Here is a 13,260-nt window from a genome sequence, read left to right as displayed (position 1 = left end):
TAGCTTTTTTAGTTTCGGAAAAAAGTGGCTGTGACAGAATCGGACAGACAGACGGACATGACGAATCTATAAGGGTTCCGTTTTTTGCCATTTAGCTACGGAACCCTAAAAAGTCGCGTGTAAAAGAACTATGTATTAGAATGGGAGTTAAGTTATATAATATACTTATAAAAATAAATGAAGTTATACATACTACGGAAGGTGGAGGTAAGGAAATAAATCTTCATGTACTCAAAAGTGTCATCAAAAAACCATAAATAGGTGGCGCTACAATACCTAGAATACTTGAACAAAAAATCAAATCATAGACAGCGCACTTCTCTCCGTCAATAGCGCCTAGGTTCGTAGCTACTCTAGCGCTACTCTGGAGAGATTTGGAACTATTATTTATAGCTGACAGACACTTTTGCAACAGTTCTACCATAAGAGATGTCACTCCTCTTAATTCCACACTCCATAATTGGGAAGAAACAAGACGCAACATGCATGTTCTGCCAGGTGTCAGAGGAGACTGAAATGCGCATTCTCTGTTCCTGCGGACTACTAACGTCAGAGAACTAGGTACCTACTTAGGCCGGCAAGTATTGCAACCGTATGAGGTACATTACGGCCCAAAGAATGTGGAATTTCCTAGATCACTGCTTGGTCGACGTGAAGGGTTACCAGACGTCAGGAATTTTGACCCGTTTGTCAGGAATGCGGCCATGTCAGGAAAGTGTCAGGAATTTAAAAAATGTGCCGTTTTATTCGCCTTCGCGCCGCTCGCCGGTAGTTCAAAATTTGTATCTGAATAAGGCCCTCAAAAATATAATAAATACCTACTTACACAAAAGTTAAGTGCAACGGAGCTTAACATCTGCTCGTGATCTAAGAATAACCAATCTGTCGAAACCAGTTTTGATTCATTTAGGGTTATACAATTATAATAGACTTTTTTCATCAAATGTTCGTAACTTTTGGGTACAAAAAGAACAAATTAGATAGGTACTGAATATGTGCATGATCTAACACATGAACTTTTGTATAATTTAATAATAATTGGTCGTTTTGGGTTATTCCCACTAGTTACCACCAAGTTGTTACCAGTGGTAACTACTGGTTCCACTAGTTACCACCAACTAGGTTTGGTGGTAAGTAAAAGCTGGGAAAAAATTCCCAGTAGTTACAACTGGTAACAACTTGGTAAAAAAATAACCCGTCTATTTCAGAGGAGCCAAACGAAAAATAATAGACTGTTAATCAAGAGATGAAAGGCACCCATTAATTATGAGGTAGATTGGCGCTCGAACAGCAGTGAGAGCGCTAATATTTCGAGACTGAAATGGTGCCTTTCACCCAAGTTAAGCACTCTAATTTTCATTTCGAATACGAAAACACGGCTAAGTATACACATCAGTAGTATTTCTTGAGGGAACTTTTAATTAAAAATGTTGTTTATGGAATGGGGAGTTAATTATCAAAATGGAAATTGTACAACAAATCCATTTAAAAACCAACATTTTTAATACTTATCGTAAAAAAACAGTAAACAATGTTCTTAGAAAGTACAGTGCTCTAGAGCAGAAACGTATAATTTTCTGCATACTTTTCAGAAAAACAACGACCCACTTTCAGAGGCTGAGAAATGAAAAAGCAGTTTTTATATTTAATTTTTTACACGTTTTAATCAAAAGCAAAGGTCATTAAAAAAATCACTCGTTAACAAGATCATATTTGCGAGGACAGACTATAAGCAAAACCTTAAAAGATTAAAGTTGGCTTAGTAGAAGATATCACGAAAACTCTCCTTCTTCCTCCTGCCCTTATCCCACGTTACGTGGGGTCGGCACAACATGTTCTTCTCTTCCATTCTCCTCTATCTTTCGTCACCTCAGCACTCACTCCTTTCTTTCTCATATCCTCTTTCACACAATCCATCCATCGTTTTTTGGGTCTACCATCCGCTCTCCGTCCATCAACATTCATTCCTAACATTCTTTTTCTAAGAAATCACGAAAACATGTATAATTTTCATTTATTTTCATTTGTACATCGTAACCCTGCATAGCAAAATTTTAAACTAATGTACATAATATATGCTTTAAGGTCTTAGCACATTGTTACAACTCAACAGCCACTCGACTCAAAATTAAATATTGAAATTAAAGCCTTATCTTGTATGTCCTATAGTACAATGTTAAAATTTAGGTAACTGTCGGGTGGTCTACGCGTCGTCCACTCGTCGTCCACTAAGGTGAACCAAAAGTGAGTTGAGTTGGTGTGGAATTGGTTTAGTGTGCGAAGACCTTAAAGAGTTACTGAGGAAAAACGTTAAAACCATCCCGAGTCGACATATTATCTTTAAGTCAAAGTAGTTATAAGAATTATTTGTATTAAAATGCTATAGTATAAAAACGCTAGCTGCATGTAAACGAAGTACTAAATTTAACGATAAGTATTGTTATATTACATTATACTTTAGGTCTTAATTGATTAAATATATATTAAGTATTAACGCATGTTGTGTTTACCTATTATTGGATAGACACTTACTCATGTATTTTTGGGTTTTTATCTGTATTTTTTGTAGTGTTGTATCTGTTGGTAAACCTTAAATAAATAAAATAAAAAATAAAACCCGCGTAGTACGGAAAAAATAATCGGTAAATACAAAACCCACCAAAAAGCGGAAAGGTCAATGATAACACATGTTTTTCCCAGATTTGTTTTTTTTATATACCAGTCCATTGCGAAACTGGTTTTTCCAGTCACTAGTGAGTTATTGAAAAGGCCAGTCGAGACGGGAAAATTTAACGCACAATCTGATTAAATTGTCAATTGGCAAAATTTAATTAGCTCGCCGTTTCCACTTGATTCGGTTGTAAGATTATGGCTGATCAAATGGAGGTGCGAACGCCAGAATGCCACTGTTTGACGCTAGAAAGCGCAGTTGGGAACATTTTTTTAAATCTCTAATGTCACTGCACTCAAATGTCACCATAAATCGAAAATTGGGTACTTGACGCATGTTGAATACTTATTATAACAAAATTTAGTTAAATGGATAGAAAATGAGCTATTCATTATAAAAAAGTGGAATTAAAAAAAAAATTGAGATTATAAAAAATTACAAGGCTTCGAAATCTCAAAAAAAATAAAATTTTTGTCTTTCAAAAACAGAAAAGAAAATGGTACCATTCGATTCTTTACATTTTATTGAAAAATTGATTGTATGACAACTATACTATACACATAAACGCAATATTTCAGGGTCAAAATGGCAATTTCCTTGATCTTCCATACATTTAGGACAGACTTTTATGATGTGACGTCACATCACCTTATCATTTTGTTAGAGGCGTTTCAATCGTCGAGTGCGAGCATCAGACTTTAACTCTCATTTCTGATCTTTGTGTTGCTTAAATGCCATGAGTCCTATATAGACATTTGATCTTCAGGAAAATCAAGATTGATTGACATTATTTACAAAAAAAGCGGCCAAGTGCGAGTCGGACTCGCCCATGAAGGGTTCCGTACCATTTATGACGTATTAAATGTTATCTTTTCAGGCATATTTCCCCAAACCCATGGCTACAACATTCCAAATCTCCCTTCAGTTCTCGGCACCCAAACTCTTTATGAAACCAGCTACCCTGCAACAGGCGACCATGGTTATACTTATGAGATAAGTCAACCTGAGACAGTCGGCACCCATACTTATGATACAAGTCAGCCTGAAATAAGCTACCATAGTTCCCATACTTTTGAAAGTCAATCAGGAGGACAGATCAGTCAAATCTTGGAGCAATACCCGTGGCTAACGCAATGGCAGCAACAATTTGGATTAGCACCAAACTACAGTACTTTTGGATTCAGTCAGAGCAGTCAAGATACTTTTGGAGGTAGTCATCATGGAAATGGTCAAGAAAATCCTGGTCAGGAAAACGCATACGGTAAGATTTTAGATGTTAATATAAATCTAGTGCACTCTCAAATCGCACTTTTTAAATGTGTAGGTATTTTGCTGTTTTACACCAAACAGGAGTTGAAGCACTGGATACTGGATTATACTTACACAGATTTTTTTAAATTTATTGAACCGACTTTCAATCCGGAGGTCGTGGGTTCAAATCCTGGCTCGTACCAATGAGTTTTTCGAAACTTATGTACGAAATGTCATTTGATATTTACCGGTGTCCTGTCGTTTGGCCAAAAGATGTTTAGCAAATTGACACTTGGCAACCAACTACTGGCAAAATTATATTTTAGCAAATCATTTTTTTACAACAATATTTTTGACAAATTATTCTTATTACCAAATAATTAACTAATAAAATTTCATTTCATAACAGATCTTTTTGACAAATGATTATTTAACAACAAAGTTAACAAATAAATCTATCATTGGTCAAAAAATGTTTGCTATAATGTATTATTTGACATGTGTTTCTGTACTAATAAACTGTAAGCGAGCCAGACCTATCGGGGCAATCCGACTCGGATAGGTTTAGGTTAGAAGCCTAAGGCGGGAGCTTTGCTCCCGCCTTAGGCTTCGAGATTATTTTTTTTTTAACAACGCGAAAAATGTAAGCAACGATTGCTTGCTTGTCTTGCAACTAAGTAACTTACCTCAAAATAATCTGGCCCAAATGAAAATTGCAACCATGCAGAATTATTCCCTCAAAGTTTGGTGAATGTATAATTTGCTAAACATATTACTAGGTGACATGAAAAATATAAAATTGATACTTTGTATTTTGACATATTGTAATAATGTATTATTTACTAAATGATTATTTGTCAAGTGACTTTTTGTAAAATGATACATTTGCGGAATAACATAGGTATTTGCCAAATAATACTTTGGAGAAACGTTTTTTGTAAAATGAAAATTTGCCAACATTGTTTTGGTTAAACATTAGTGAACCGATATTTACCACTAGCTTTTTGGTGAAGGAAAACATCGTGAGGAAACTTGCACACATCTGCGAAGAAATTCAAAGGTGTATGTGAAGTCCCCAATCCGCATTGGGCTAGCGTGGGGACTATAGCCCGAGCCCTCTTGCACATGAGAGGAGGCCTGTGCCCAGCAGTGGGACGTATATAGGCTGAATTATTATTATTTATTGACTAATAAGCAACCGACGATTTGACCATCGGTCTGGCCTAGTGGGTAGTGACCCTGCCTATGAAGCCGATGGTCCTGGGTTCGAATCCCGCTAAGGGCATTTGTGTGATGAACATAGTTCCTGAGTCATGGATGTTTTGTATGTATTTAAGTATTTGTACTCGTGTATTATATATATCGTATGTATGTATGTATAAACTCTTTATTGTACAAAAGACAAAATATAAATATGGCACAGGATAAGCAGTACAAAGGCGAACTTATCCCTTTAAGGGATTTCTTCCAGTTAACCAGTTATCGTTGACTGAGTACCCACAACTCAAGCCTTCTTGAGCTTACCGTAGGACTTATTCTTAGCCAAGAATGTCCCTATAATATTTATTTATTTATTTTTATTTTTATAAACAAGTTACAGTTCAATATTACTACAAGAACCATGGTGAGCAAAACCTGAGGAGGTCTGTGTACCGATGGGTAGTTCAAGAAAATAACATACCTATATATCAAATAATAAGTAAAGTCGTTAGATTGTAAGAAGTGCATTTTAATAACTTTTTTAAATATATGTGCCATTTAAAAACGTACGTTAGCACTCTTTTGTGCATTTTTTGTTTAACCGCTCGTGCTAATATTGATACCCGAGCAAGCGAAAGATCCCAAAATTGAACCACAAGCGTAGCGAGTGATTTGAGAAGTCGAATCTTGTACTTTGCCAGGGTTTCAAGGCACGAGGGTTAAACAAACTTTGCCTCCGAGTGAAACACAAAAATTTTCTCCACACCAACGCGAAGAAAATACTAACTATCAAACCAAATCAAATCCAAATGAACGTAATAAAAAAATGTATGTATGTATTAAAACGCTGTATTAAAACCCGAGCATTTCTTTTGCCCTATAGTTGACTTGTAGTAAATGCCTTATGGTATTAAGTCCACCATTAGTACTTATTTGAACTGTGCAATAAAGTTTAAATAAAATAAATAATAAAACTACTTCTTATTTCCAGAAAACCCGTTTACGCAAGCATTAAATCCAAGCGCAGATATTAATGATAATTCTCAAGCCTCAGAAACCGTGTCAAAAGCATCCCCTGGCGAAACTGATGACGGCTCAGAACCTCCTCCATATCCTTATGATAACAGTGATGATGACGACAGTGATGGTGAAAGCAGTGGTGACGACGAACCACCCAAATATTTAGACGAACCACCTAAATATTTTTACGAACCACCTAAAAATTTAGACGAACCGTCTAAATATTTTGATGAACCGCCTAAAAATGTTAACGAAACACCTAAATATTTTGACGAACCGCCTAAATATATTGACGAAACTAGAGACACAAATGCCTCTTCTGACCAGAACAACGATACGAAATCGGCCATTACTCCTGAAGGAATCAACTCTGAAGCAAAGAAAAATACTGCGACACCAAGACCACCCCAAATGTCTTCCATGCCTCAGCCTGAACCTGAACCTGGAACCATGTCGCGACCAGTCCCGAAGCTAGGTTTACTCTTCGCCCCATCGTTGCAGTGGCATGTCGGGATATATTCCAAGACCTTCACTCCGTATATGCAGGTCTGCGGCGGGTCGTTGGTTAGAGCTGATGTAGTACTCTCAGGTGAGTATTTTTAACCACCGTAAAATAGGGATACATTGGCCCCGGATTAATTCGTTGCAGGTTTCTTTATCGCGTAGATATTATGACACATTTTCATCTGGTAGGTAGGTTTTAGCTGATATATTTTTTATGTTATTATATTTTTTTGATGAACTTTTCTTTACATACCTAATTATCATAACGGCCAAAGTTACCTTCTATAGTTCGTGTCATCCACGATGACGCGCAGAGTTGTCAAATCTAACCTGTACACCAAAACATGAAAATACGAGACAAGACTCGCGTCGTCGTGACTGACACTATCTATATTATCATGAGTTTTTGTACGTTTCAGCGGCTCACTGCTTTTGGGATGATAACGTGGGTGCGTTGCGTCCAGGACTGTTCGCGGTGGCGGCCGGCAAGCTTCTCCGACCCTGGGAGACCGAGGGAGAAATCTACACGCAGCATTCTGACGTGAGTCCAACCTGATGCTGAATTTTTATGGTCAGAACCGGAAACTCCTGTTCTTATAATAACACACACTACGGTAGTCCAACCCACAAACTGATACGTGACAATGGCAGTGGTCTTTGATAATTACTTCGTAAGGCGTTACTGGATTTGTCCCTCAGGACAGTACAAAATAGTAAGCGTCCTCACCCTGGACGAATTATGTAAAAGGATCAGATCGGGATGTCAGTATGTCAGACAGCTAAATATATATATTTTTTTCAGATTAAAGACATTAAGATCCCTCCCCGCTTCCGTGGCAGCAAGACCAGCTTCCAAGACGATATTGCCATTGTTCTCCTGACTACGTCTTTGGAGTACGCTCCAGGAGTCAAGCCTGTCTGCGTCAGCTTTGACCTAGAGATGGACCAAAGACATCTCAGCAGCGGGAACCTGGGAAAGGTATGTTATTCCTACTAGTGCTGGTGGCTCTGTGAGCTGTAGAACTCAAGAGTCCAAAACCGCCATTTTAGTTACAGCTATATACTTAGACAGATATGTGAAAGGATTTTGACCCAAGTTGAAACGGCAACGCTTTTAAAAGAACATATACAAATTCGGTATGAATTCTTGAGTCCCGTTGGACATAGGATTGGTCTTACGGTACGGTACAGTACAGTAATCATCATATTCTTCGTAGACGAAGTCACGGGCAGAAACTAATCCATCACATTTATCCAGAGATTTTTCATCCCAGTCTATGTCAGGCTCTCACTCCAAGTGTTGGTCCTGTGGAACGATCCTCGTAATCGAAATATGTCGAGCGCTATTTTGATACCGCTATTGTGTCTCAGTAGTTTTCTACTTATCTAGATCGCCGGCTGGGGTCTAACGGAGATCAACGGCCCACCGTCACAGCGTCTCAACTATCTGGAGCTGCCTTACGTGGACATCGAGGAGTGTCTCCGCACGGCTGACGACAGCTTCCTCAAGTACATCACTAGTGACAAGATTTGTGCGGGGGATCAGAAAACTGGTAAGACAGATAGATAGAATATGCATACCTCAAAAGATACCTAATTTCAAAAACACAATTGATAAAGATAGAGGCTGACAACAGGCAAGTACTACTCTGCTCAGGTAGCCTCAGTCATTTTAGTGGTGGTTTGGAAAAGAATCTGCCCGCGTAGCGAAGCCAATCGTTGTAAATATTTATATTTCCTTTTTATTATGGAAAGTACCACATTACAATATATGAATTATATATACAGATGTTAATCACAATGAAAAAATTAACGATGACCAACTCTGACCAACGTAGGACTCGAACCCACATCTTTGGATTGCCGGTCCAACGGGTTACCAATTGCGCCAGCTGACCATTCGTCATTCATTACGAATTTAACCATTGCAACTGTGACAACTGTGTTTTTTTTAAATATGCAATAAGCATTCTCTGTTATGTAACTTGTTTCGTGCAATAACGGTGGATTGACCAAGGTATGAATGACACTCATTTCTGTCGAGGTAGTTTGGCGCTCGAACACATTGAGAGCGCCAATAGTCCGAGGCTGAAATGATGCCTTTCACCAGAGTTAAACACTACTTTTCGTTATGAATACGAGGAAAGTAAAATAATATTTGAACATGACTAAGTACTTTTCTAGTATTTCTTGAGGGTACTTTCATTTAGGTAAAAGCAACGCTATGGAATAGGTAGTTATCAAAATGGAAATTGTACAACAAATCCATTTAAAACCTAATTTTAATAATTGAAATTTTTAATTTAAATGTAGTAGTAAAACTCTTTATTCTACAAAAATGAAAACAAAACAGGAAAAGCACTCATCATTAGTACAAAGGTGAACTCTTCCCTTTAAGGGATCTCTTCCAGTTAACCTTTGAGCAATGAAATGTACTTGGAAAGTAAAATTCTCTAGAGCGACCGACGACGACCCACTTTCAGAGCATGACAAATGAAAAGTGTTTTACTACTACTACAATTTCCAGGCCGAGCCCTTTGCCGCGGGGACAGCGGCGGCGGCCTCATTTACTTCAGCTCAAGCATTCCCTACCTCCACGGCGTTGCGTCAACGGCGCCGCGCGACAACAATAAATGCAACGCGTACGCTGTTGCCAGCTTTACGCATGTGCAGGCGCATATGCGGTTCCTAATTGGTCATGTGCCGGATATCGGGGAGGGGTGTGAGGAGCTGTACGTTGATACTACTGGAACGAAGCAGGTAGTTCATAATTTATAATGATAAGTCTTAACAAATGCAACGCGTACGCTGTTGCTAGCTTTACCCATGTGCAGGCGCATAGGCGGTTCCTAAGTGGTCATGTGCCGGATATCGGGGAGGGGTGTGAGGAGCTGTACGTTAATACCACTGGTATTCAGCAGGTATGTAGAAAGGTTTTGACTGGTTGAATCGTGAGGTAGCCATATGGCCATGGCGTCTGCCGCGAATTCAGAAGACGCTGGTTCGATGCCAGATCACCTTTGTCACTTTTTTCGTCTAATGACATTTATTTATGTGTATAATCAAACGAGCGACCGAAGCGAAGCGAAGTTCTTACATTCAACTTGGAACACGCGGCTGGCTAGGAGCACGTCCCGGAATTTCGATGTTTTTAAGATGAACTATCAAAGGATAGTTTGATTGACATTAACTTAAGCAAATTTGTTTTACTTTAAATGAAATTGGGTAAACGCGTAGTTGAGGGTATTGTGTTTTAGTCATTAAATTATAAGCAGGCTCAATCACGGTGTTATGGAGCTAAAGGAGCCTAGAAGGCCCAAAAGCTATTTGTGAGAGGTCTTGCTATTCTGGTCATCTCCTTTGCAAGAAAGTATGAGTGGCCATAGTGTATCCATGGTAGGGACCGCGAGTTCTCAGTTCGGGGCGAACTTTTTTTTATTTTATATTATAGGACATTTTTACACAAATTGACTAAGTCCCACAGTAAGCTCAATAAGGCTTGTGTTGAGGGTACTTAGACAACGATATATATAATAAATAAATATTTATAAATACTTAAATACATAGAAAACACCCATGACTCAGGAACAAATATCCATGCTCATCACACGAATAAATGCACTTACCAGGATTTGAACCCGGGACCATCGGCTTCGTAGGCAGGGTCACTACCCACTAGGCCAGACCGGTCGTCAAACTACTAGTATATAATAATTTGAGTTAACTCGCCTCAGTCTTGTAATTTACAAACAAACGTGCCTTAATGAAAGCGTTACACTTTAATTACATTTACACTTTGTTTATTTAAATTGTAAATGTACAGTCAGCGTCAAATACTCTGTAGCAGTCAAAGTGGCCAAATAGTTCGGTACACCATACTAAATATATGGTGTACCGAACTATTTGGCTACTTTGGTTGCTATAAAGTATTTGACGCTGACTGTACTGTATGTACTGTCTGCTTAATGTATGTGTAATTTTCCTATTCCTCTAATTTTATTATCGTGCACTACCTGTTCTAAAAACTTACTGTTCTTTATATCCTGCTACCCTAAGGTTGTCTGGAAGAGATCGCTTACAGCGATAAGACCGCCTGTCGCTACTTTTCTTTACATTGTAAATCTGTTTTTAAATAACAAATTTAAAAACAGATTTATGGTGTGGTTCTTTGTGGTGTAATAAAGAATATTTACTTACTTACTTACATAACGAAGGCACACTGTTTAAATGCTTCTCTAATGTTGTATTATGTTTATAAAAATTACAGAATAAAACAGAAATCACACCAGAAAACGCCAGCCTAACGCCAAGTGGTTCATCACTAGCTCAAGAGGAAGACAGAATATCGACGAACCTGGCACTCGAAAGTGGAATTTCAAATGTCACTGGTCCACAAATATATTTAACAGCACCTAGTCAAAATGACAAAAATGAAGAAGCAAATACTGGAGAACCGATGTCTTTGACAGTACTGCATCAGAATGACGAAAAGGGAGTGTCAAATACAGGAGAAACAATTTCAAATCCGACAGTTATTAGTCAAGATAATGAAGAATCAAATACTGGAGAACCGATATCTTTGATAGTACCGCATCAGAATGGCGAAAAGGGACTGTCAAATATAGGAGAAACAGATTCAAATCTGACAATATCTAGTCAAAATGATAAAAATGGAATATCAATAACAGGAGAAACAATTTCCAATCCAACAGTAACTAGTGAAGATGCTAATGATGAAGAGTCAAATACTGAAGAACCAGTATCTTTGACAGTACCAAGTCACGGTGACAAAAATAGATTGTCAAATACAGGAGAAACAATTTCAAATCTGACAGTAGCTAGTCAAGATGCCGATAATGAAGAGTCAAATACTGAAGAACCAATTTCTTTGACAACACCGAGTGAAAATAACAAAAATGGACTGTTAAATACAGGAGAACAAATATCAAATCTGACACTAACTAATCTCAATGACAAAAATGGAATGTCAAACACACAAGAACCAATATCATTGACAGTACCGAATCAGAATGTCAATAATAGAGATTCAAATGCTGAAATACAAATATCAAGCTTGACAGAAAGTGAGGGCGATAGGAGACCAATATGGGACACGAATGAGTCAAATGAGGAGGTAGTGATGAATGTAAGGAGCGGGGAGAGAGGGGTAGCGAGGATAGCCGTAGATAACAGTACTAGAACTTTTGTATGTAACTGCTATTGTAATGAGTGAAAAAAATTTAAAAGATTTGATTTCAATAAAGAACATCCCTTATGTAAGATAATTTAAATGTTTTAGGTAAAGTACGTTAAACTAGGAAACGCATGCTTTGGCTTCATTGTAGGTACCTTATTTCATCATTGGCCACAGCATCACTGGATATCACAAAGTAATTCGCCACAGATTCACAGATGACTTAAAAATACTTAATAAAATATTTATATAAAATATTTGTATATAAGTAGTTAATAATTGTTATCAACTGTTTACTCGTACCATCATCCTAGTTGTACGAATAGCATTAGTTAATGTAATGTACTGGTACTAATTAATTTAACCGTAAGATTACTGCATGTTCACTGGTAGAAGACACTTATATAAGATGTGGTTACCTATAATTAGATAAGCATCAGTCCTGATTGTCATATAGATTTAAGAGCATGTAAGATGTATTATCTGTTGGTAATCCTAAATAAAATAAAATAAAATAAAATAAAGCATCTTGACAGATGATTGTTGCAGCGACAGGTTATTAAGAAGAAAATGTCCTTGCGCCGTCGGAGATCGGAGGTGCGGCACATCTTTTCTTGTGACTGTAAAGCCCAATCGCAGCAGAGCACTTTCTGCCACAAAGAAAGCAGGTGAAGCGCGAATCTGTTGATGGTTCCTGTGCAGTCCGAAGTATTTTCTGCTTTAAATCATCGAGCCAGACTTCATCATGCTTCGCTATGCCGTCATGTAGAAGGTTACACCATTCCGCTCTTTTAAGGGCCTCCGTTTCCCTGGTGTTCGGGTCGATGCCGAAGGACAACATGTCCCGCTTGCAGGAATCCTTAAAGCGAGGCATTGGGCGTCCGACTGGTCTTTTGGCGTATGCAATTTCACTCAACATCACTGCCCGGGGAAGTCTATCTGGGTCCATGCGTAGAACATGGCCTAGCCACCGCAACCTTCGCTGTTTTAGAGTGGCAGTGATGCTGCAACAGTCGACAAGGTCGAGAACCCTTCCGTTTGTCATACGATCCTTCCAGGTGACTCCGAGAATCGTACGTAGGCAGCGCATGTGGAAAGCATTTAAGCGACGCTCTTGTTTGGAGTAGGTTGTCCACGTTTCGGATGCGTACAGGAGAATGCTTAGGACGCATGCTTTGTAAACGAGAATCTTGGTAGAGAGTTTCAGCTTGTTGTTATTCCAGACTCGAGCTTGAAGCTTTCCAAAGTTGGCCGCAGCTCTACCTCTCCGTGTATCAATTTACCAAAATTCCTAGATGTCAAAACGAAGTTGGGCCAAACCTGGGTCAAACACAAAACTCTTCACGTCTTTCCTGTAGCCATACGCAATTAAGTTAAGGGCTATAAAGGTTAATTTATATAGCTGTATTTTTAATGATTA

At 38.3% G+C, this 13,260-nt stretch overlaps 1 protein-coding gene across 3 annotated transcripts in view; it reads left to right on the top strand.

The window, feature by feature from the left end:
* Positions 1 to 11,931, top strand: part of LOC133531389 (uncharacterized) — a 50,452-nt gene extending 38,521 nt beyond the window's left edge. For all 3 annotated transcript variants that reach the window (XM_061869586.1, XM_061869588.1, XM_061869589.1), the window contains exons 2-8: positions 3,549 to 3,932; positions 6,114 to 6,731; positions 7,066 to 7,187; positions 7,449 to 7,625; positions 8,037 to 8,199; positions 9,174 to 9,406; positions 10,914 to 11,931. In XM_061869586.1, coding sequence (XP_061725570.1) covers positions 3,549 to 3,932; positions 6,114 to 6,731; positions 7,066 to 7,187; positions 7,449 to 7,625; positions 8,037 to 8,199; positions 9,174 to 9,406; positions 10,914 to 11,879 — 2,663 coding nt within the window. In that variant the 3' untranslated portion in view covers positions 11,880 to 11,931. The remainder of the gene's footprint in view (positions 1 to 3,548; positions 3,933 to 6,113; positions 6,732 to 7,065; positions 7,188 to 7,448; positions 7,626 to 8,036; positions 8,200 to 9,173; positions 9,407 to 10,913) is intronic.
* Positions 11,932 to 13,260: the final 1,329 nt, after the last annotated feature.

This window comes from Cydia pomonella, chromosome 25, assembly GCF_033807575.1.
Source record: "Cydia pomonella isolate Wapato2018A chromosome 25, ilCydPomo1, whole genome shotgun sequence".
Classification (NCBI taxonomy): domain Eukaryota; kingdom Metazoa; phylum Arthropoda; class Insecta; order Lepidoptera; family Tortricidae; genus Cydia; species Cydia pomonella.
Note: the sequence above shows the minus strand (reverse complement) of the source record. Positions and strands in the feature narration are given on the sequence as shown.